This window comes from Lactuca saligna, chromosome 9 (assembly GCF_052625555.1).
Source record: "Lactuca saligna cultivar CGN05327 chromosome 9, ASM5262555v1, whole genome shotgun sequence".
Lineage (NCBI taxonomy): Eukaryota > Viridiplantae > Streptophyta > Magnoliopsida > Asterales > Asteraceae > Lactuca > Lactuca saligna.
Window position 1 is genome coordinate 5613873 of NC_136425.1, and position 27224 is coordinate 5641096.

Sequence of the window (27224 nt, forward strand, 5' to 3'; positions counted from 1 at the left end):
CATTAAATTAAGTCATAAATGTGGGATTTCTATTATGACTTAATGGGTGTCCAAACGTGTTTAGAAGTCATATTAGCACTCTATATTAGTAATCGGAAAGATTTTAGAATCGACCATATCGGGTTACGGCAACTTAATTGGGTGCGACCAAAAGCATCGTATAACGTCGGTATCAGGTAGAATTCCACCGTGTCCCGAACTTGGAACATATTTAAAGTGGTTTAAGCTTCCATTTGAAGCTTTTTCTCTCTCTCACTACTCTCTCTCTCTCTCTAACCTCTCTCCTCTAATCCAAGTTTCAAGTCTAAAATCATCAAATTTAAGCTCTGTTTCATCAAGGTAACCTCCCTAACTTGTTGTACAACCTTTCTAGCTTCCAAATCTGAGTTCAAACAATGATTTAGGACCATTTTCATGTGTTTACGGCCTTGGAACATGCTTGGGCCGTAAACACACATATAATGGGTTTTTGAGCCTTTAAACCCTTCCAAACCACTTTTGGAGCTTAGATATGGCTAAATGGCTTAATGGAATGGACTTAGAACACCTTGAATCAAATTTTTGGGGAGTAAACATGAGTTTACTACCCAATAACATTCTTGGGCCGTAAACTCACCTTCATGGGGAGTAAACTCAAATTTGAGTGTTTAAAAGCCACTTAAACACACCAATAGCCTTGGATTAAATTCTAGAATCAACCACAATCGATTTAGGGGCCTTAAACATGATGAAAACCACCCCTTTGAGAGTTCACGGCCGTAAACCCCCCGAGAATGGGTTCATGGGCCGTAAACTCATATACAATAGTCAAATGATGCCCTAAATTCATTCTAAGGCTTGTAAAATAGGTTTGAATCACGTGTGATTGATCTAAGGCCACCAAATCATTAATATAAGAAGGGTATAGGAGCTTACGGCTGTAAAATCCTAGTTTAGGGCCGTAAACTCCCTTTGATGGTCCCTTTGGTGGTAAAACTCATTCCTATGCCTTAGATTAAATCATAGCAACCCTTCCCAAGTGTTATTTGACCATTTAGCACCATAAAGCCCCACATCCATGAGTTCACGGCCGTGAACTCATGTGGAGTTAGTCTTAGGGCTGAAAACTCCATAGGGAGTTTAATCTTGAAGAGTAAACTCATTTTCCAAAGTCCTATACGTCTGTAGATGTCACCCGGGTTACTCCAAACACTTGATTTGAAGTGTTTTCTCGTATTGGAGTGTATAATCATATCTAATTAGTGATTTAAAGTCTAACTAGATACATTTGTATACCATTTCATATTACATAGGAACCTCGCGCGTTATCAAGCCCCGAACCGACACATAGCATCCAAACCGACACGTTTTCTCGTCTGGTGAGTTCATACCCCTACCCATTTTCAATGTTTTCACTGTTTTGAGGGGGGAATACAAGCAAAGTACAAGGAATACTTGTACTCAAAACTTGTTTTATATATGTTGTGTTTCATTTTACATGTGGTTTTAACACTAATAATCATAACAGATAACCGTTGAACTTGCAGAGCACACTATCATATTATTTGTGAAAAACATTATAAATTGTTGTATTTTATATTTTCACAAATGGTTTTCCCATGTCATAATAGTTAAAAGCATAACATTGAACTTTGAACATTAACTTAGAATATTGTTTTGTCCTTGGTAACACTCCACATAGATACGCGAGTGGAGGATCGTCATTTGATCTTTCTGTATTATTACTAGTAAATTTGTTATTTCTATAAATTGGAGACACGTCCTCGGAGAATACTCCACAGAGATACGCGAGTGGAGGACCGCCCCTGTAACCAGAATCTCTTAGATAAGGAGCGTGACTTGAGTGTATAGATCTATACGGGGCTGATTACCTCGCACCTGGCTGCTAGCTACAGCCGAACCGAAAGGTTCAAGGGTGACGAAAGTCATAAAGTAGGATGGACTACTTATTGCCATAATTAGTCCATCGTATGGTTATGGAACTCGCAATTTGAATAATAAAGATTTAATTTTTAGTAATAATGGATTTCAGTTTCTAGTTTACCTTGTAGTTATTAGTTTATATACGTGTTAAAACTAATACATTTTCAGTGTACATCTTTTACATTACATCTCGAGTTGGTAAACTAACATACATTTCACAAGGATAGCCAGGTTTTCAGTATACATCTTTCACATTACATTTCAGATCGCTAGTCAACATTTAGGAAAATATGGGATTTTCCTGGGATAACAATTGAACATAACCAGAACCGTGTAACATATCAGATAACTAAACTTTACATAAAAGAAATATGGGATTTTCTTGGGTCGTAACTTTTTCAGAAACCGAAAGGAAACTCGTACATTTTCAGAAAACAAAAACCACTTATGAACTCACCAGCTTTATGCTGATTTTTAAAATGCTTGTATTCTCAGGTCCACATTAGATAGGTACCCGATGATCCTTTTGGCGAAGACAGAGTGCGTAGAAGACAAGTCTTGCTTTTGTTTATATATATATATATATATATATATATATATATATATATATATATATATATATAGAGAGAGAGAGAGAGAGGTAAGTTCAATTGAGAAAATAAAAAAGGTTGAGAATGGGGGAATCATTCTCAGCTAATCATTTAATTAGCATATTAGCATAAAATACACGGTGGCAAATTTGTAAATATGATATATTAACCTTCAATCACAAATACCATTTCTTCTGGACCGTTTATCTATTCTTCATCAACACCATCTGTTATTCATTCATCTCGATTGTTCCTCTGTGTTCTTCATCAACATCATACAACATCATATGTTCTTCATCAACATCATACGTTCTACTACTTGTTCGCTATCAAAATCACATGTTTTTCATAAAAAAAGACATCGACACTTCATAAAAACATCAATTCTTCATCAAAAATCTTCGTTTATTCATCAAAATGTTGTGATTCGTCATTAAAAACATTTATTTGTACTACTAAGTGTAACTCGTGATTCAATCTTGTACAGTTTCATTGACATCAAGCAAAATCGTTAAAATAATCCATATTTATCAATGTCACATCATTTAGTGATCACAAATCATCGAAACTTCATCAAAGGAACCTTCGCCAATATCAAACAACAGGTAGCAATCGAAAGTTCATCAACATAACCATATATTTGCAGATTTATTAAAAATCGTTTTTCAAGTTTGAAAAACTTCGTTTTTTATACATTTTTTTTCACAATTTTTTATATAAACCTATTGATTATTAATCGATTTTGATAGGATTTGATTTTTTTGTAATTATTGGCTTCAATTGTGAATTTTTTACCATTATTATATAAGTTAATTTATTTGCACGCCAACTGTTTGATGAAATGCATAAACTAAATATATCACGTTATATTCACAAGTGAATATGTCTTTATATGAGAATCAATGTATATCTTTTAAAAACACAGAGCAAGTATGTAATTGATATGTGAATAATATATAAAAAAATATATTCACATGCGAATACATGTAATATTCACAAATGAATACAGGTAATATTCATAAATGAATACAGGTAATACGTCATTTTAAGGTCCTAAGTAAGTTTGTAATTCATATGCGAATAACATATAAGAATTATATCCGCATATAAACATATGTAATATTCACAAATGAATATATATGTAATAATTAAATGTGAATATATATGTATTATTCACAAATGAATAAAACTGTCAATAAAACCGAGGACTATAAAATATATAAAATTAAAGATAAAAAACATATTTGATAAGAATATATCTTTATTCACATACAACTAATCTTTTTAGGTTAATAAAATAATTATATAAGCATATATATTTTTATTAATGTTATATTCATTTGTGAATAAATGATAACTTTTTTGTTTCAGAAAATTATAAAAATAGAAAAACGTCATTTTGAGGTCCTAAACAGCCTCGAATGGCCGAAAAACACCGTACATCACGGCGAAGCAGTGAGTTTTGTAAATCGCACCATTTTACATCAAATATGCGAATTTCGTCCAATTCCGAGACTAAACTTCATTGCGGCATATTGTTTTGATGATGTCACTAAATTTTCATTCCTACTAGTGATGACATCATCATTATTCATATATGAATAAAGTTTAGAAATCATAACGACATATTTACTGATGATGTTACTAACTTTAATCCTACTAGTAAAAACATCGTTATTGTAATCTTTTATTTTTATTTATGTGAATAAACTATACATGCTGATTTATTTATTTTGTGAATACAACCTTTATATATAAAAATAAATAATACACTATATGAATTGGTTTGTGCATAGTTTTTTTTATATATAATGTAACAATATTATTTTACATGTAAAATCAACATTATACTAAGACAAACAACATTATATTGGTTAATGAATATCATTTGCATTTGAATTTAATACGATCAAAATGAAGAATATATTAAATTGTATAACATTTACACGTGAATATAAAAATATATTGTCTTCGTCAATGATATCTTCTCAATTACATCAACCAATCGTCAACCACCGAGATATGAACCAACCATTGATTGAAATGTTATTCTTTTATTGAGTTATAACGATGCCTGAAAAACATGTGAATACACATAAAAAATGTTAAAAATATACTTTTAGTTCATAATAATAGTGATTTATCACATTCTAATTATCACATGGTAAATTCACATATGAATATATAATCATATGTGAATATTATATGATATATGTTGTTTATATTGTATATTTACATGTGATATTACATGATATATTCACAAATGAATATTACATAGTATATTCACATATGAATATTATATAGTAGATTCATATGTGAATATTATATGGTATATTTACTTGTGAATATTACACATTCTAGTCACATCTAAATATTGCATGATATATATATTCATTCATGAATATTACACAGTATATTCATATATGAATAATATATAATATATACACTTGTGAATATGATACATGATATTCATATTTAAATATCAAACGATGCATTCACTTGTGAATATTACATAATATTTTCACTTGTAGGTATTAGATGCTATATTCACTTATGAATATTAGATGATATATTCATATGTGAATATTACACAGGATATTAACATATGCATATTACAAGATATATTCACAAATATATATAATTTTTATATGTTATTCATATATGAATAACATATAAAATTGTATATATTTTTTGTGTTTTAATAATCATATATTGATTAAGGTGCGAAAACATATTCATACGTGAATATAACGTGGTCATTTAGTTTATGCATTTCATCAAACAGTTGGAGTGCATACAAGTAAGCTTTCTTAAAAATGCTAAAAACATGATACTTTGATTATTTAAAACTTACAAAATAGTAGATTGATAGAGAATTATATGAAATTTTTCAAAAAAAAATGATTTGATGTTTTTCTAACCTTAATTTCGAAGTTTTTTTTAATGATCGATGTTGAATGAATGATATGAAGTGAAACTGTTGTTGATTATCGATGATATTGATCTAATGACACCGGGAGTAAAATTAATCGTAGATGTTGAAGATATTCTCGTACTCAAGCATAGTTGAGGGTTGAATTGAAAGAACCAAAAACGATTTTTTTTGATCTACTGTTGAATGATGTTGATGAACGTGTTTTTGACGAAGATGGATGATTGACTAATACTAGATGATATTGATCGATGATTTAATTGAAGAAATCTGGATGATCGTTGAACGTTGGAGAAGAAATTTGGATGATGAACGATCGAGTATAATGAATTTGAATTATTATCAAATTATCCACAGTTACATATCTGTGATTGAAGGATTTCATATTATATTTACAAGTTTGCCACCGTATATTTTACGTTAAGATGCTATTAAATGATTGGCTTAGAACGATTCCCCTATTCTCAATTGAGAATGAGGGAACCATTCTCAGCCAATCATTTAACGAGCTTAAAAAACGCACGGTGGCAAACTTGTAAATAATCCAAATACATTAATGAGCGGTGGCAAATTTGTAAATAATCAAAAAACATTAAACCGTCAGGGCACTTGAGTAATTTGATATCACGTCAAATCTCGACAGAAAAGCACCATTTCCCTCTTCGATACACCATAACTTGAAAACCATTTGAAGAACAGTCGACAAGAAGAAACACATTTGTAGAAGCATCAAATAACATAAACGAAGAAAAATGTCTTCCGATGAAAACATGAACGAGATCATTTCCTCTCTCTTGACAATGAAAGGTAACCATCGGTGTTTTTTTCTCGAGTTTTTAACGATTTCAAATCATTTCTAAAATTATCACATGATTACTTGAAATTTCTCGTAATGTTCAGAAATTAATAGTTGATTTATAACTAAAAACATTGTTTTCACACTATTCATTCTTCAAAAAAGGTTGTTTACTTCAATTTTACTTGAAATTTATGATACTCGTTCATTCTCGTAACCCTCCTTCGTTGTTACTTTATTTACGTAAAATTTTTGTAAGAATCATCCATTATTATTTGATATATAAATGATTTTACATCATCTCTTCATTTTTCATCTTTATTCAAAACTATTCTGTCAAAATACAAACGTTACTTAACATTTTGCTTATGTTTTCCTAATATTAACTACTTACCCTTACAGAAACGACATCAACAGTGAAGAATACATATAACGAAAACCAAGAAGAAATAAAAAAGGTAAATAAAATATGTTTTGTTTACTTCTGAACACAAGCAAAACTAATATTCATTCGTGAATATGTATAACTTGCTGCCATACATACATTATCAATATGTGAATACAACAAGAATTACTTACGTATGTTCTATTCACATATGAATATAACAAAACATATTCATATGTGGATAAAGAAAATATGAATACATATGTTTTATTCAAATATTCATTCATGAATATGTATGTTATATTCACATAGAACATAACTTACTGCCATACATACATTATTAATATGTGAATACAATAAGAATTACTTACATATGTTCTATTCACATATGAATATAACAAAACATATTCATATGTGAATAAAGAAAATATAAATACATATGTTTTATTCAAATATTCATTCGTGAATATGTATGTTATATTCACATAGAACATAACTTGCTGCCATACATACATTATTCATATGTGAATACAACAAGAATTACTTACATATGTTCTATTCACATATGAATATAACAAAACATATTCATATGTGAATAAAAAAAAATATGAATACATATGTTTTATTCAAATATTCATTTGTGAATATGTATGTTATATTCACATATGAATAGAACATAGCTTGCTGCCATACATACATTATTCAAATGTGAATACAACAAGAATCACTTACATATGTTCTATTCACATATGAATATAACAAAACATATTCATACGTGAATAAAAAAATATGAATACATATGTTTTATTCGAATATTCATTCGTGAATATGTATGTTATATTCACATATGAATAGAACATAGCTTGCTACCATACATACATTATTCAAATGTGAATACAACAAGAATCACTTACATATGTTCTATTCACATATGAATATAACAAAACATATTCATATGTGAATAAAAAAATATGAATACATATGATTTATTCAAATATTCATTCGTAAATATCAAACTCATTTATCTTCTACTTACTACTGAATGAAGGTAAGAACACTAACATTTTCGATAAAGATTCACCAATAATGAGAGAAACAAGATCAATGCAGAAGAGGAAAAATGCGAAAGGTACAAAATTCCTATCATATCTAATATATTCATATATAATAAAATTGTATATATTAGTTATATTTATTTAAAATAAATAAATATTAATAAATCAACAAGCATATATCATATTCATATATCAGTAACTTATTCAAATATTATATGTTTTCATTTCCCAGATAAAAAGGAAACAAAAGTACCAAAGAAAATGAAGCATCAAAGCAGGAGAAGTCCATCAAAAAGGAAAACTCCTAAAAAACAACAACTACAAGATTCAGACTCTGATTTTGAAAGTAGTCATCCATCGAAGAAGGCAAAAAAAAGGAGTCACGAATCAAAAAAGACAAAAAAACCAATGGTAAAAGAATTTTACTCAATGAAAAACAGATGTTCACCAGAGGCATTACTATCTATAATCCTTGGGATGAGCAAAGAACAAAAAGAATCTGTAAGATCTATGGGTTTTGGAGCTTTGTTAAAAATGAAAATCACGGATATACCACTGAAGCTGTGATTTTATGTTCTTCAAAAATTTGATTCTGAGAGAGTGGTGATAGATATTGAAGGAAAGGAATTAAAAGTAACAGCAGAGTCTGTTCATGACATGTTAGGCATACCAATTGGTGGAACCAAACTTACACAACTGGATCAATGGCCTAAGGATGATACAAGTTATGATGAATGGAAGCAACAATTTAAAAAAGATTCAATCATCCGACTGAGTGCAATAAAAAATGTTATTGTTTCTACCACACAAGCTGATTTCAATTTCAAATTGAACTTCTTAGTTCTTTTTGTCAACACTTTTTGCGAGTCAACATCAATGGGAAGATGCAACCTGTTTCCCTTGAGTTATATTTCAAGAAAAACAGGTATCAGCAACATAGACTGGTGTAGCTATGTTTTGGACTGTCTTGTCAGAACAAAAAACTCATACATACCATACTCAGATAACAGCTTCTTTGTTGGACCTTCAGCTTTCTTGGTGGTAAGTTATTATAATGTTTATACTCAATTTTTAATAATATTGATTATTCATAATCTAATATCAAATATTCATATGTGAATAAGAAAAATATATTTGTTCACACGTAATGCTTTACATTACTTATTCATTTATGAATAAGTAAAAAATAATATTACTTCTTCATATATGAATGTCAATTAGTTATCATTTATGTGCAGTTGTTTTATGCTGATAACATCCACTCTGAAGCTTTAACAGTAACACGTAAACGTCCAACAATTTGTTATTGGAGTTCAGAGAAGATTAGATATCGAGAGACATTTGAACAAGAAAAAGGTAGATTTGGAGTTGGAGAATTAAACGAAGAATTTGTTAATGAACAAAATGAAGGAGATACAGATCTCGAAGACAGTGATTCTGATAAAGATGAAGATCATTCTGTTGAGGTAATTAGTTTTAACATGTTAATAATATATGATTACATTAAATTATTATATTAAATTCTAATCATATACTTCTTTTTGTTATATAGGCATATGAATCAAAAATATCAAAAATGATTAATAGTTTTGAGAGGATGAAGGAAAAGATGAATTCAAAGCTTAATGATGCGATGACAAAGTTCCCTGAAAAGGAAAGTTTTAGAATTTTCAAAGAAAAGATGAAAAATATGATTGTTGAAGGAAAAACTGAAAGCACAAAACTTTTTAATTTTCCAATTAATGAAATTGGAGTTGAAGGAATCAATTTGACACCAATAATGGGTCAAAAAACAAATGATCGAACAGAAAATGAAGATAAAGAGGGAAATGGTGAAGAAGACAGTGATAATGGTGCAAGTCAACCAGAAGTAGATTATTTGCTTGATTCAAATGAAGCATATAATGAAGGAATGAAGAATGATGCAAATAAGAATCAAAAAGAAGGTGAAATTAGAGTAAAAGAGAAAGATGCAAAGAGGAATGAAAATCAGAATGATGAAGAAGAAAAAGATGATCATGCTGAGGAAACAAATAATCATGAAGAGACTATTCAACAAACTAAAAATCAAAATTTGTTGGATAAAGTTGTTGACAACATTGTGGACACTGTCCTTGGAATTGGAGTTTCAAGTTTAAATAGTCAAGAAGATGAAATCTGGAATCACCCTGAAATGAAAACTATTTTCGATAATATTCATATAGGTAAATTTTGTCTTAATTTTATTTTAAAAAATATATATAAAAATATCAATACTCAATAACAATTTTTTTTGTTAAATTTTGACCAGGGTCACTAATGAGTACAGGTAAAACTAATACTCTTGCAGAAAAGGAAAAATCAGAAGGTGTACATGAACAAGGAACAAAAGTTGAAAAAACAAAGGGAGATGATACAGGTAAATGAATGATTTAAAATATATTACAATATTTATATTGATTTTTTTAATAACTTTGTTTATTCATAAATGAATAATATACTATATAAATGAATAAAAAATAAAAAATATTCATATATGATGTATATGTTTCAGGCAAGGAAAACTCTGAAGATAGAAATGAAGGAGGAACGAAAGCTAAGAACACGAAAGATGGATGTGAAGAAAAACAAACAGAAATTGAAAAAGGAAATGCAGAAGATAGAGGTAAATAGTTGATTCACTAATAAATGAATATAGTAAGTTTTATTATTCATAAATGAATAACACAATATATGAATAAATAAAAAATATAGTATTACTTATTCATAAATAATGATATGTATTACTTATTCATAAATGAATACATTACTTATTCACATATGAATTACTTAATCACATTTCTTTATCTTTCAGGAAAGAAAAAGTCAGAAAATCAAAACAAGAAAGGAGAAAAAGCTGACAAGACAAAAGGAAATAAAGGAGGTAACAATTTGGATCAACATTTCAAAATATAAACTCAAATATTATAATTAACTTACAACTATTTATATGATAAATCTCCTGGCATGCAGATACTCAATTACTCATCCAAGCTTTAGTCTAGGTCTCAGACAAGATTCAGATCAAACTTCAAGTAAAAAATCTAATGAATCTTCACCAAAAAAAAACACTTACAAAGAAACAAATCAAAGACGACCATCAGAAGGTTGTTATCAGATTAGCAAAGAAAAATGTTCTTAATCCAAATTCAATCTCTGTATCAATTCCTACTGAAGTAGGACCATCAAAGCATGATCTGGATCAACCAAGAGAGAAGAAGCTTGCTGATGCTTTCAAATCACCTTTCAAATGCAGAATAACAGACACAAAACCCAAACTGACACATCAGGAGAGTATTGTCTGTGAATGGTTGTTCAAATTACAAGGTAATACATCGTAAGTAACTTTATTTTATATCTATATTCATATATGATTATTATATAGATAATAATCTATGACATTTTGATTATATATTTGCAGAGATGTGGTTGTCCAGATAAAATATGGTCAGATAGCAGAAAGAGCAGTTATGAAAAGTCTATATGCAAACATAGAGATTTTTGGAGAAGTTTTAGACACTTGGTCTGATTTACTTAACCACCAAGAACTGGAAAGGGATTTTGGAAATTCACCATACAGACTCTTCTTGAAAGTTGGAGTTTCTGTAAGTTTATGTTCTAACCTTAATTCCTTCCTTATTCACAAATGAATACACCAATATGATGTATTCATTTATGAATATTATAGTTTTTTACAACTTAAATTCACATATGATTATACAGATATGATGTATTCTTTAACATAATTATATATATTCAATCAAAATTCACATATGATTATATTGGTTACAGACTGCTTATCTAACTTCAACATTGTCTGATGAAAGAAAGTATGAAAAATTCAAGGAGAACTTTCATGACAGTACCAATGGGTACAAAAAAAATCTTGAACATAAAAGATATTGACATGGTATGTTAATTAAAGTTGTTTTTTATATATATTTTATCAACAAAATACTTACCATTATATACATAAAAACAGGTATTCTTTCCAGTTGTTAAAAGTGGTCACATTTTTGTGATTGTCTTCAACTTAAAGAAACCGTCAATTGAAATTCTAGACAATAGTGCAGTTGAGGGGGATTATGAAGGGAAATACGGAGTAAAATGAAACCTTTGGTATGTACCCATTTCACAACAACATAAAAGAACCAATTTATTACATATCTAACTTTTATTTTATTTAATGATCAGAAAAATTTGTTTGTGAAATACTTTAAAGAAATAAACCATCCAAGAGCAAATGCAATCTCAAAAGAAAGTATCAAACCCCAACGACTTAAAATGTCATGGAGAACAGTTAAAAACAAAGTTGATTGTGGGGTCTTTGCAATGAGACATATGGAGACCTATATGGGACAACCACTCTCAAAGTGGAAACCAGGTCTTCATAAAGAAAGTGCAGTTCAACAAACTACTTTAGAGAAGCTCAGGCAAAGATATGCACACATAATGCTAACTTCTGAAATTAACATGTTGAAGGCTAAGGTGTTGGATCTTGCTGAAAAATATCAAAAAGTTGAATTCAAAGTGCGTATTGATCATGCATACAAGGCTATGCAAACAATTCAAAAAAGGATAAAAGAATATTAATGATTTCTTGTGAAGATGAAAGAATGTTGAAGTGTGATGCTATAGAACAGTTTGTATTGAAGATGAATGGATTTGAAGTACACGTAAGATGATTCTGCGAAACAAGTTTTAAATGGTTTGTTAGTGTCACACCCCCGAACCAGACGGCGGAAACGTTCGGGAGTTGTTGTGACTCAATTGAATACCATCACAATGAATATACATGAAACATAACATCATTCGTCACCAACATGTGAATATTACAACTGATAGTGTTTACATCCATTACATTGTCTCAAAACATTACATTCCCAAAAATAAATTGTTCAGTTCGTTAATAGATAAACTGCAAGCCATCACTGAGTACATTTTCCTTTGATTCACTGGTTACCTGAGAATACAAGTATTTTGAAAAACGTCAACATATGAAATGTTGGTGAGTTCATAAGCGGTATTTGAAAAGCAATGTTTTGTATTATTTTGAAAACCACCAGAAAATCCGATATTTTCTAGAAAAAAAGAGTTTCTGAAAAAGTTTGTGAAGATCCATAAGTATGCTTGTTTGTTTCTATAGTTGTGAAAAAAAAAGTGTTCATTAAACTTGTGTACATTTCGAAACTGTATGTATTGAAAAACCCTAGGAAAACCCGATGTTTTCCAAATTCTTTGAATTCCATGAAGTTAAAATAAAACCATTGTAACGCGTGAAGTCATTAATTCCAAGCAACGTCGGATTATTTTTGCGCATGATTAATTGCTATAAACAAGCGTTACACAAACGATCAGTTTATAACTATACTAACGATCCCGTAGGCGTCGTCCGTACTAATCACGTTATCCAACCGCCCTGACTCCGAGTAATCCCACATCCGAAGAGAAAGAGGACACGAAGACCCCGATGACTCCATTAACCGGTTGGGGATAAAAAAAAAAAATAAAAAAAAAAAGGGTACGAGGGGCCCTTGACCCGCCTCGCATGAAATACCGACTTTACTAGCAATACCATAGGACCCTTGGGGACCAATAGTATAAAAGCCATTGAAAGTCCTTTTACGCTGTGTTAGATCATGTAAGACCCAACAACTCGTAAGGTAGAAGTCTTCGGGCCTTAAGATCAGGTCATTGGGCTAGCTAGGCCCAACAAACAAGATTTTACACTTTGGGGCCCAAAGATGGTGCGTAGACGTCTGTGCACTCTCACGTGTATATTGAATTACCAAATGTTTTCGTGTATGAATCGAGTTATCGTCATGTTAGTATTTTCGGATTGTTATTGATTCGAGACCGAATCAATTCGTTTAACAACGATTTTTGGTATTGTTGTGTATTGTATTACGTAGGTAGTTGCGGTGCCAATATTTGATCAAGTTGCATGCATTGAATTAGCCTTGAAAGTTTTCTGTTTTCAGCCCCTCATTGTTTGTAAAATTTACTCTTTTCAACCCTCTAATTAAATAACTTTCCGGTTCGGTCCTTAAATCATTTTTCTTGACATTTTAACACCAAAAATTATTGAGATTAATATTTTTCAGCATATTTTTCATTGAAAACAGTTTAAGTCCTTGAAATTGCAGTTTTCTCGGTTATAGCCCCTCTTTTTCACAGTTTTTACAATTTTGGCCCAAATTGGAAAATTTTTGCAACTTTGGTCCTTTTTAAATTTGAAAAGCATTTTAAACCTTTGAAAAGTACTTGGAACCTTAGTAGTCCACTGTTTTACAGAAAAACACAGTTTTGGCCCTCCAAAACAGAAAATTTCGCATAATGTGCCCTATTGGGCCGAAATTGTCATTTTTAGCCCATTAAGCTTGAAATTTATATCTTTAATCCTCCAAATGAGTATATTTTCAGAAAATATTTCATTGAAACTGTTTTGACACTCCTCATCCATCAGAATTCGTGATATGACATTTTGGGCCCTTTAACTTTATATTTTTAACATTTTATGTCCAAAAATTGAGTTTTTAGCCCAAATAAAATGTTATTAAGCCATTTAGCTATTTTCCTTGGATCACTTTGTATGTAGAAATATATTTGATGCTAGTATCATTAATCATAAGTATATCTCGGTTTTTAAGGGTTTTAAGGCTAGATCCAACATTATAACACACAAAAACACACATATAAGCATAGAAATCATACAAGGCATACAAAACATATATAGATCTACACTTTCACTTGTATTCCCCCCCCCCCCCCACAAAACTCATAAAAACAGAAAATAGGGGGTATGAAGCTCACCTTAGGGTGTGATTTCGGTTTTTGAAGAAAAGATGGAAGAAAACTTGGTGATTTTTGGCCTTAGCACCCTTTTCTTGAAGATCTCGAGTTTGGTATGCTTCAAAGAGGTAAGATCACGATTTTTGCATGGATTAGGAAAAGATTTTGATAACAAAAAGAACCTAAGTCATAGATCCAAGCATAATCTTACCTTAGATGAAGAGTTTGTGGTAATATCCTCTTGAAAGTTTCTTAAATTTCGAGATCTTTGAGTGGAGAGGGAGGAAGTTTTCTTGAGTGTTCTTGAGAGAGTTTGTGAGATGTGTGTGTGTTTGAGATGGCCGAGAGTGAAGGAGGGAAAAGAAGAAGTGATCTTTGAAGTGATACTTGCATGGAGGTATGTGATATGTTGCATGGAAATCCAAAAGACAATAATGAGGTGGCAAACCAAAGTCAACTCCTCACCACTTCTTCTTGGACTTGGGCCTTGGGCCGAGAATCTTGAAGGAAAAGGAAAATTTGGGCTTTTTGCCCCTAAGCCCAATATTAGAGTTAGTTTGGGTGAGTTTTAACATAAAAGAATATAGTATGATTTTTTTACATATTTGTTGGACTAGTTTAGGTTATTCATGGATCAAAGCTTTTAATTCATTTCATTCTAGGCCCAATATGGCCCAAAATGTTGAAATAAATTAATGTGGGTCCAAATAGAGCCCAATTAGGGTTCTATGCCCATGATAGTCAAATTGGAAGCTTATTGGTCCATTTGGGTCCAATAAGGAAGTCCTAGTCCAAAGTGAATCTAAACAAGAACTTCTAGGGTTTCCAATTGTTTGATGACCATTTGTAGCACTTGTAGGATGTATTTGATTGAAGTTTTTGATGTCATAATAGTAGGTATCACACATGCTCTTAAGTTTTGATTCACATTAACTTGAGTGTATAGATTACATGACACAAAATTTCTAGTTGTGACAGTTAGATATTGTTGAACATTGTTTTAATATTTTGTGAAATGCTTATGAACAACTTTTATTATCTTGTGTTGAATGATTATGTAATAGAAACAACTTCGCTTATTTCTATCAGTTTTTTATATTTAAATATTTTCAAAGTTTCTTTATGTTTATTCATAAATGAATACGAATATGATATCTTCATTTATGATTAAATTAGGAATAATATGTCAGTATAACAAAGTTCATATATGAATATAACAAATTTCATATATGAATATAACTAACTTATTAGTAGAAACAAGTTTGCTTATTTATGTCATTTTTTTATATTCAAATATTTTCAAAATTTATTTTTATTTATTCATAAATGAATACGAATATGATATATTCATTTATAAATAAGTTCAAAGTAATATGTTAGTATAACAAAGTTCAGATATTAACATAAAAAAGTTCATATATAAATATTACTTATTTATTAGTATAACAAATTTCACATATTTATATTCATTTATAAATAATTCACAATATCAATATAACTTATTGTATAGTAATTTAAAAAACAAATATCAACATATCAATTTACCATATCAATATAAATGTGTATTATTCATACATGAATATTATTGTTTATTGTTTTTATCTGCATATATTCATAAATGAATAAAAAAAATCCCTAACTGTCTTTTGCTGATTTAGCAGCTCCAACTCTTTCTGGACAAGTACGTAAATTGTGTGGAACTCGCTTTTCACATCCTGAACACATTCTATGTTCTTTTTTAGAATTTTCATATGCTACTTCACCTGCACTTGGAATTCTTTTCTTGATTCCAGAACCTTTATTGCTTTGAACTTCAGGAATGTGAATATTAATCTCTTCTGGAATAGGAATAGTAACACCCAAAAGCTTACATACGACTTCACCATCTGTCTTGCTTTTCAATCCAGGAGAAATATAATCACTCTCAAATTCCTTCAACAAAATTTGTTGGTTCTCAACAAACAAAGCCAATCTCTTTTTGTCATCTCTTACAATATCCAAACATGATTCAAAACTATAATATGAATCATTGACTAGCTTTACATTCTCACAATCACCTGAATCGGATTGAACAGAACTAAAACGACAATTTCTTGATATCACATCCTTTCTTCATCTCTTCAAAATGTACCTTCCAGGAATTTCTTTAACACCACATCTCATCATTATTGTAAAAGCATGTCTGCATAAAACACCCATACACTTAAAATGTTCACAACTGTAGTTTATTTCTTTCTTTTCAGCTTTTATTTCAACCTGATACAAAAACAAAATTTACACATTTACATTCATATAAGAATACTCATATCAACACTCATATATATTCATATATTCATATATGAATATTATCATATTCATATATGAATATTATTACATTTTTCATAAAAAAACAAGTAAAATTACCTTAAATTCATTTTTAAAAGCACATTTACTGTTGTTGTGTTGCACAATGTAAACTTCCCAACCATCTTCAATACCAACATATGAGTACGTACAGAAAAAACATGCTTTATATATTTCCTTTTGCACCTCAAAAAATAATGTACTTGTACAAACCTTTGATGCTTGCAGTTCTATTTCTCGAGGTGTTTGCATTTTATATGATGCTTTCTTTGATGACCTATCAAGCTCTCGTTAAGTATTCCTTTGCTTTTGAACGGCAGTGTTGTAATTCATCATGAAATTCAAAAGTAAGTTCCCACTTTCTGAATATGTATTAAAGAATGAATTCATGCTCTCTGACCTCGATGTAGTCTTCATCAAACCACACATTGGAATATCAATAAAATATCCAGGTATCCATGAATCACGTATTGTAAACATGTCCTTAAACCATCTTGTGTCTTCAAGATTGAATTCCTTCATAAGCAAACCCCACTTCACCTCAAAAACATCAGGTTTCATATTAATGTCCCAAACAAGCTTCGAAAACCTTTTTCTAAAGTCTGTGTTTGTAAATAAATCATCTGATATCTGTATTAAAACAAAAATATTCATAAATGAATAAATAATAATAAGTAAAATAACAATCAATATTCATAAATGAATATACTAATAAGTAATATATTTGAAATATATTAAAATAATACCTTTTTTTTCAACTTTTTCATTATATGTCACATACATAATCGGTGCTTTGAATTACGAAACACATTCTCAACAGCTTGTTTTATTGCAGCATCTTGATCAGTTAAAACAAGTGTTGGTTCTTTCCCATGAGTTTTAAGAAATGCTTTAAGCAACCAAGAGTAAGACTCAATGCTTTCATTGCTTAGCAACCCAGATCCAACAGTAACCGATTTTTTATGATGGTCAATAGCAGTAAATGGAACAAAAACCATTCGATACCTAACACAAAAAAAAAATGTTCATTAGAGTCAATTTTTGATGTATTAATAAGTGAATATAAAAATATTCATATATGAATAAGAAATAAACAAAAGTAGATAAAATAACTTACTTGTTTGTTCGGAAAGTCGCATCAAAGTAGATAACATCACCAAATTCAGCATAATATGCCTTCTCCATTTCATCAGCCCAAAACATACAGTCCAAAACATCATCTTGACAATTAAACTCAAATGAGTAATTTGGATAGTGAGCTCGACGGTCATTCATTGTGTTTACTATCATTTGGGCATCTTTATAACTAATAACCATGTTGATATCTCTCCTTAAATTTTTATAGTCAATTAGTTTGGGCTTTACAAACTCATACCCACCTCTCAGACTTGCCCTCAACTTATGAGCCATAATTGGACCTATTTTTGATGTGGAAGCATGCACAATAAACTCTTTTTCTGAATATGACATTTGTCTCACCTCTTTTAAATCGCTTCTCTTCTCAAGTGGATGGTTGTGAAGTTCATCAAACTGAAAAACTTTATAATATGGAGTTCCATACACAGATTCAAATATAATCTTTGCTTGACAACCAATAGCTCTTGAATTTGAATTTCGTTTCCTCCTAACACCACTTGTACCTAATGTGTCACAAGATTTCTTTCTTTGTTTACCACCACGATTACATATAACATGTTTCTTCTTTATAATCTTGTTATCAAACCTTGACTGTGTACTCAGTTTAACATCAAAACCACCAATTTCAGCATACTCAGAATACATTTTGATAGCCAACTTTAATGATTTGAAGATTAAACCCTTAAAAGGAATAAGTTGAGCAGGCACATCTGGCTTATAGACATGTTCTCCAATTATATCATCAAAATATGTGCATCATGTACTGAACTTGAAGATTCACCACTTAAAATAATAATGCATGAATAAAACAATAATATATATGAATATATAAAACTCATATAAATAAAACAAAAAACATTCATATATGAATACATAAAATTCATGAGGATTCAAAATATATAAAATAAAACATAACTTATTCATATATGAATAAAACGAAAAAAATAATAAATTCGAAATTACAATTAATACACGTTTATTCATATATGAATAAGACAACAATTTATTCATTTTAACATATTCATATGTAAATAAAACATAACTTATTCATATATGAATAAAACGAAAAAAATAATAATAAATTTGAAATTACAATTATCACACGTTTATTCATATATGAATAAGACAACAATTTATTCATATTAACATATTCATATGTAAATAAATGATAATCAATAAAATTAAAAACAACAAAATAATTCAATAACTGATACCTTCAAAAAATGAGTTCTCAACATCTTCTTCTTCACTCTCACTCATAGAAGAATACAAATCACCATCAATAACACTAGAATTCGACATAATACACCAAATGATCTATCTAAATAAACAAAAACAATCTTATTATCGAATATATCTCACAAAAAAAGTCGTAAAGATGAAAACCTGGTTAATTTCGAAGATATCTCACCTCAACGTACAAAATATCTGAAAGAAACTTAAATCATATATGATCATATGATGTAATTAAGCAATCTCTCTCAGTACAGAACGTAAAAACTACAACGATATAACTGATGAAATAAATATCTCAAACTACTTAACAAAAATCCGATGAAATAACTCCAATACATATTCGAAACTTGATAATCTTGATAATGAACTCCGATGAAACAACTCCAAAAGGAATATAATAAGCGTAATTCAAAATAAATTATAAAAAGCAATAATCTTGATAATGAATTTCGATCTATCCGATTCAAACGATATACATACCTGATAAAATCGGAAACTCAAAACGAAGTAGAAAACTGAAACACAGATGCGAAACTTCACGATTAATTGAATGAAAACGTATAATTGCTAACGAGTTATATAAATAACTCCGACCTATCCGATTCAAACGATATACATATCTGATCAAATCGGAAGCTGAAAAAGAAGTAGAAAAATGAAACACAGATGCAAAACTTCACGATTAATGGAATGAAAACGTATAATTGCTAACGAGTTATATAAAGAAAATAATCTTAATAATGAATTCCTCATATCCGATTCAAACGATATAAAGATATCATCAAATTGGAACCTGATAACACGAACATGTAAGTTCTATGTAAAAAAGTTGATAATTTACAAAGATACCCTTAATGAAAATGGACACACGTATTTTTTTTAATTTGAACATGTTAGATAAATGATTGACTGAGAATGATTCCCTAATTCTTAATCTTTTTTATTTTATGAATTGAACCTATATATATATATATATATATATATATATATATATATATATATATATATATATATATATATATATATATATATATATATTGAAAAGATAATTATTGTTTTAAATAAGTCGTGTGAGGACTCATTTTTCAATCATCAATATTTATCTTAAGATAAATCGATCTGAGATGAAGCTTTTCGCCGGCTAAAGTTCTTTTGTTATAACTTATACGTAAAAATATTTATTTTTAATAATTGACGGACTTCACTCTTGTTGCAATTAAGCATTTAAGCTAAATCTAGTTTCCCTTACTTTCTTGTAAACTTTCTTATTAATATATTTAATTCTAAATAGTATTCAAAATGTATGATTGTTGATTGGAATGTGAATTATTGGACACCAAATCGTATAATGATATGATTCCTTAACCCAACCAACATTGTAATCAAATAATTTTCGTGACTCTAACACCTCATCTATTATTTTATTATATTTTATTGCCTTTTAATCAGTTATTAAAAAATATAGTATATAATTGTGGTGGCGGTCCGAAGTGTTGTGGACTTGGAAGGTGTACGTATCTGCATATTGCATATGGGAAGTGGGAACTAATAATTCAATTGATGATTGTGTTGCAGCTTGAAATAATAACTTAGTTATCAAATTTTGGTTATACATTATTTTTATTTCAGCTATTTGTTGTGGATTAAATAGTGAAATTTGCATAATCATTTTCATTATAACTATATCAAAGTTGATTATTAAGGTTATGTTTGGCTAGTTTACAAGTAACTAAAAAATAGCTTATAGGTTAACTTTTTTAAAAACTACTCATACTAGCTTTTTAATAAGTTTATCAAGTTTTTTTTAAAATATATCACTTATTACTTATTTAAAAAAAAAAAAAAAAAAACTCAATTTTGTATATGCATTTTTGTCTTATTTTACATATCGTAACTAATTTTATCAACATCATTTTATAGCTATATATTGAATAGATATACAAATAGAACAATCAGTTACGTTATTTTTATATTCTTTTCAAACCATATTTTATATATTAACCCTTTTTTACCTTTCAAAAGAATATTTGTACACACATACCTTTTTAATGGTTACATGATCTTAGTAATATATATTATCAGTATTCACACAAATGATAAATATACAAGGTAACACAACATGAGTTATATGAGGAGACCAGGAGAGAAATGTTATTGTACTACTTTTCTTCATCGATTGATTTTTAGGTAATTACATGTTAATATATAACTTTTTGATAGTTAATATTTAATGTAATGACAATCAAGTATAAGAATCTTAAGTGTTGTTTGTTTTTTTTTTTCTTCTAAAAAGTCACTTCTAACCACTTACTTGTTACATCGCGCAACACTTAGCCATTCCTATTTGTTTGTTTTTCATAATACTTCTGACTTAAAAACTGATGGGCATGTGCTGTGTGACACAACACTTGACCATCTGCTTCAAACATCTTCACAACTTACTTTAAGGTAGTGTTTGTTTTTTGTCTGCAGATCTGCGAGACGTCTTCTGTCTGCGCCGCGCAGACCACGCGCAGACATTAGTCTTCGCAGACTGTTTGTTTTTTTGAAGACTGCAGACCTAAAAATGTCTGCGCGCCCTCTTCTTGGCGCAGATGTGGACCAGAGTCTTCTAACATCTTCAGACATCTTCTAGCTTAAAAAAACATATATATCTTTATTTTTTTAAGTTTTTTTTTTAATTTATATTTTTTCCAACTTTATTAATGATAAACAATATGAAAAAAAAAATTACAAAACTTAAAAAAAAACATTTGACGATACAAACATGATATTTTTAACAAATTTATAAATAAAAATTTATTATAATAATAGTCGTTGAAGTTGTTTATATAAATATGAAAAAAAAAAATCATAATATATTCTTATATTTTTTTGCCAAAATTTTGTAAAACTTTATTTAATAGAGTATCATCAATTTCTCGAGAAAATATTTATCGTACGTTTTTAATAGATTTATTTGAAAAAATTAAAGTTTATTTCCATCTATTTATGTATCAAATTCTTTGATCACTAATTATAATGTTTAGTTATAACTTTGCAATCAAAGTTGTTGGTTTTTATCAAATATGTATATGAATTAATACCATTTTTATTTTTATTTTTTATATAATAATACATAAAAGTTGATCTAGATTCGTTATATATTTATAATAAAGTCGTAAAAATATATAAAAAATTCGCTTTGAAGTTTTAAAAAATCAGTTTATTTAGATTTCAGTTTATTTTAATAGCCCGCAGATGTTAAAAAAACAAACAGTCTTCTTTTTTCAGACTGCAGACGTTTGGTCCACCTCTTCTACTGCAGAGGTCTACAGATGCGGTCCGCAGACTGCAGACATTTTGCCTCAGAAAAAACAAACAGCACCTAACTTATTGCAGCAATCTGCAAAAGTTAAAAAACAAACAGACTTTTTATTTCATGTTACAGCCGTTTGGTCTCCTCTTTCGCTACAGAGGGTTGCAAAGGTGGTCCACATTTTTCATTCATTTTCACTTCGAAAAAACAACGATACCTTACAATATCAATCAGTTTTTTAGTCTATATGATTGTCATTCACATGTAAATAGTGAATATAAATAATAAATATATATATATATATATATATATATATATATATATATATATATATATAAAAGTTCATTATTTTATGCTAAAATATCATTATTTTTTTTGTGAAAATATCATTATTTTTGCTGCAATATCATAAATTTTTATCGGAATGTTATACATTATTAAATTTTGGGCATTAAAAACTATTTTTAAATTATAAAATAAGTTTATTTTAATTTTTTAATATCTGCAGCAACATGCAGATGTTAAAAAAACACACACGCTTTTTATTATAGTCTACAGCCGTTTGGTCCACATCTTCTACTGCAAAGGGTTGCAGAGGTTGTCCGCAAACTTTATGGATTTTTGCTTCAAAAAAACAAACAGCACCTAAGTAAAACCAAATGTATAAGGCCGGACGGAGCTGGTGCGGGAAGGAGGCGCGGGGTGTTTCCCGTTCCGATGAACACCACGTCGTGGATGCGGGTAGCGCTGCACGGGAAGAAGCCGAGGCGAAGGGTTTTCGCGTTCTCGCTCCACCGGTGGTTGGATAGGAAGATTTATTTATTATTATTATTGTTTTAATACGATTGTTAAAAAACGGTAAAATGTATTTTTTTTTCTTTTTCTTTTTTTATTTCCAACGGCTATATCATTGAAATTGTAATTTTTTTTAGCCTCTACAACATCTATAAATACGCATACCATTTACCTTTAATCAATTTTTCTCTATTTTGTTAAGAAAAAAAAAGAATCCCAACAATCAAACCCCAACCTCCGATAGAAGGAGAAAAAAAAAACTCATGTTTCGAGTTCAAGCACCGACTCGAAACATTTTTGCTATCGATTCATCATCACAAGGAGTTTATCGTCCCTAACTAGATGCTCTCATTCAATCTTCGCTATAATTTCAATACCAAAATGTTAAACAATATTAACCGGTCCAAGTTTCAGATGTCACTCCAGAAACGTTTTCAAACTTTGTTGTTTTTCCCGATCAACATTCACTAAATCAACCTTAAACTCATACCCAAACCCAAACCCAAACCCAACAACAATTTCAACTTGTCGATGAGTTGGGTGACTTGGAAGAAGAGATGGTTCGCGAAACTCAACCCACACCACCCCTACAACGACGCAAAGGAAAACAACAAGCGTACGAGGTTGTCGCACAACCAGCAAGACAAAGGCCGATACCATGACTTCCATAATAAGAGTTAGTTTTGGTAGAAGCTTGTGTTGACATTTTTTAGGATTCGAATATGGAAAATGCACAACCGGGAGATCATTTTTTGCTTCGCATTTTAGACCAGTTTTCGGGAGAAGCTAGGAAAAGGTGGCGACTACCGTACGAAACACCGAATGAATTCGAAGTTTCGAGAAATAGTAAGGGGTTTCAAAAATAAACGGGTTGTACAACAACCTAAAAACTCAACGAAGAAGTGGTTAAGGCGATGAAGATGGTTAAGGCGATGAAGAAATACTTCAAGAAGCTTTGCAATTCTAGCTTGAGGAAGTCTGAAAACCATTCAAGTGGCATGATTGTTGGAAAATATTGGTTAAAAGTCCTAGATGGAAAAAATACGAGCAAAAGTTTATTTTTGGAGCACAACATTCAAAGTGAACAAAAACGGGCTCTAGTGGTTACACAACTTCCTACGATGCTCGGGTCGGTCTAGATTTAAATGAGGAGGACGAACTCGAGCTATAAGAAATTGTCCGACCGATGGGTAGGGACAAAGCAAAGAGGAAGGGAAAATAGACTTCTTCGGGTGCATCTTATTTCAATATGGACGTTGACGAATACGAAAAATAACAGTACCGTTTGATCGATATGATTTTAATTTCGCTGAATGTTTGACGTTCGACAAAGAAAAAGAAGAATGAGCGCGCAGAGAGACAAGAAATGGAGGATACGAAGTTCTGACGGAACATCGACGATCTCTCGAAACCGGCTTTTGAGCTCGTGATGAAGAAGAAGGAAAAAATTATAAAAAAATATTTTTCATAAGTTGTTGGTTTTTTTGATTTTTTGTTTGTGTTTTTTTTAATATTCTACTTTTTAAAATCTTAGGTTTATTGTAATTTTTATTTTAATTAATGAAATGTATTTTCTTTTTAATTAAATTTTATGTTTATTATTAGTTTAAAAATTATAAATCATAAAAATAAATTAATTTTATTTAAAAAAATAAAAAACAAATAATGAGAAAAGCCTCCACCTATTTATTGGATTTAGGTGAGGAAAAAGAAATTAAGGAAAATGATGACGATGCAGAAAAAAAAAAAAAAAAAAACAGACATATGATTTCAAGGAAAGCCATATAAAAGCTATAAACATCATTTGGACATCTCTTTGATTTATTTAAATTTTTTTTTCTACATTATATAAAATTATCTCTTATCTCCCTAAAGAGAAGAGGATACTAAAATTGGTAAAAAGAAAAAAATAACAATTTTAAAATAAAAACAACAAAAGAAAAACCAAAATTTCACCACCTACTTCTAAACACATCTTACAAACAAACAAAAACCCATACGTTTATTTAACATTGGACCGCAATACCCCTCTCTCTCTCATCACGGTCAAAGTTGTGAAGAAGTGAAGAATGGAATTTGGGGACACCATAATGGTAATTTGACATAACTGCTATGAGTTCATTAATCCGTCCAAAACCATTTCTTGGCATCTGCATTCTTCACTGCAAAAAGCTTTCTCACCCCTGTTTAACACACACAATAATTCACATACTTCAGTACCCATGATCGAGATTCACCAATAACTCTTTAGAAAAACATATTCTTGAAAAAAAGAATTACATAAAAATGTATTAGAATTTCATTTAAAAAGTCACTACATGATATCGAACAATAAAAATTAGATACTAAGAATAAAATACAAGAGCATAAATCATAATAACAATTTAACTATGCAATTGACCCCATAAAGATTATTATCGCCTTTATTATTTGACTTTATAGTCTGATTATCGTATCAATCATGTTCACTATCGAAACCCAAATCCAAACACCAACTAAATTTGGAATAATCACAACTGATTGCTATGAATCAAAATAAAGATATCTCAAAAGTTAATTACAGGTAGAATTCAAGATTGGCAGTATTAACCTGTACATGAAAATGTCACTGCCTTCTTCAAGATTTTTCTTGCAGGTGTTACAGAAGCTTACAAAACTCTCCAATGGCACTTCTGATCCGACCCGAATACCGCAGCAGCTCTCCACAACACAATTATCATAAATATGGGTCGTTTTCGGGTTAGGCCCATGTGAGATCACTCGAGTATACTCCTCTGAGAGCTCCATCTCACTCAAAGACAAAGGACCTGTAAAAAATCTCGGCGATCCGAATCCAGTTGGAGTCGGACCGGCTGAAAACTGAGAATTTCGGGTCTTGATCCCAAAATCACCGGGCGATTCGGGTGACCCGTTTGGAAATGGTTCTGGGATTTTAATTTTTAACTTTGATCCAAGCAGAACTTTTCGGCTAGTGGTACTAGGTTTACAAATATTGTCATTAGAGTTTTCTTGAATGAGAACAAGAGCAAGAGCAATTCCTTCAGAACCAACTTTCTCAGATGGGTGTTTTTTTTCAACGACCTTTGTGGCTTTTTCTGGGTTTTTACTGAACCCAAATGGGTTGCCGGGAAAATTGATTAACTGTTTGTTGGTGTCAAGAATGGAGGTCGGTGAAAGATTTTTAGGCAAGAATGCACCATTGAAGAACCTTGGAGAACCAAGAAAAGATGAAATAGATCGGGTCGGGTTCTGTGGAGTAGGGGGTGAAAGAGACGAAGGTTGGTGATCCGCCATGATCGGTGATTGTTTTGTTACAGCTCTGGATCTGTTCCTCAGCATCACTAACATGGAAACTAAAATCTCCTAACAGAATTAAGAGAAAAACAAAATGAAGAAAGAGATTGACAGATTACAAAGTGTTAGTGGAATCAAAAAACCCTCAAGAATTTGCTGTCCAAAAGGAGAATGAGAAATCAAGAAAAACAAGAAGTGATTCGAATCAACACCCAGGTGTTGGTGACAAAATTGAGATTAGATTTTCTGAGATTCAATCTCCCCATTTAATCTCTACTCTTCGAAAATGGCGACACAATTAGCATCAGAGAGAGAGAGGTTTTCCTTTGGTTGTCATGGATTGGGGAATTTCAAGAGAAGATAAGGAGAGAGAAAGAAAAAAAAGAGAAAGAGAGTGTCGTTTTGAAATTGATATTCTATAAAATAATATATAAATAAGATAATCAATGATAACAAATCAAAAATAAAGGTAACCGTAATTTTGGTCATTCGTAAAAGGGAAAATTTGATTTTAATATAAAAAATAAAAAAAAGATTAAAAAAAAAAACTTTTTAATCTAAATCCTTCGTCCTGTCCACCCCATCAAAAGGTTTGTTTCATTTATTTTCGTGAAACTCGTTTATTATACG

At 30.1% G+C, this 27224-nt stretch overlaps 2 protein-coding genes across 2 annotated transcripts; both read right to left on the reverse strand.

Moving 5' to 3' along the window:
- Positions 1-16126: 16126 nt before the first annotated feature.
- Positions 16127-18616, reverse strand: LOC145015949 (protein FAR1-RELATED SEQUENCE 5-like). Its single transcript, XM_078974415.1, has 6 exons — positions 17952-18616; positions 17644-17839; positions 17257-17464; positions 16895-16959; positions 16623-16747; positions 16127-16505 (listed from the first exon to the last, which is right to left on the reverse strand). Exons 1-6 carry the CDS (start codon positions 18614-18616, stop codon positions 16127-16129), a joined length of 1638 nt encoding a protein of 545 aa, XP_078830541.1.
- A 6469-nt stretch (positions 18617-25085) lies between these two features.
- LOC145017290 (FCS-Like Zinc finger 8-like) lies at positions 25086-27007 on the reverse strand. Its single transcript, XM_078975347.1, has 2 exons — positions 25891-27007; positions 25086-25483 (listed from the first exon to the last, which is right to left on the reverse strand). Exons 1-2 carry the CDS (start codon positions 26646-26648, stop codon positions 25411-25413), a joined length of 831 nt encoding a protein of 276 aa, XP_078831473.1. The 5' UTR covers positions 26649-27007; the 3' UTR covers positions 25086-25410.
- Between the last annotated feature and the right edge of the window lie 217 nt (positions 27008-27224).

Excerpts from the sequence above, each read along its gene's own strand:
- LOC145015949 (XM_078974415.1), bottom strand. The coding sequence starts at position 18,616 with ATGTATTCTGAGTATGCTGAAATTGGTGGTTTTGATGTTAAACTGAGT. Across the intron at positions 17,465-17,643 it reads TAAAACAAGCTGTTGAGAAT|ATATCAGATGATTTATTTAC; the intron begins GTGTTTCGTAAT and ends GTTTTAATACAG. Across the intron at positions 16,960-17,256 it reads TATTGATATTCCAATGTGTG|ATGGTTGGGAAGTTTACATT; the intron begins GTTTGATGAAGA and ends TTGGTATTGAAG.
- LOC145017290 (XM_078975347.1), bottom strand. The coding sequence starts at position 26,648 with ATGTTAGTGATGCTGAGGAACAGATCCAGAGCTGTAACAAAACAATCA. Across the intron at positions 25,484-25,890 it reads AGTGACATTTTCATGTACAG|GGGTGAGAAAGCTTTTTGCA; the intron begins GTTAATACTGCC and ends TGTGTTAAACAG.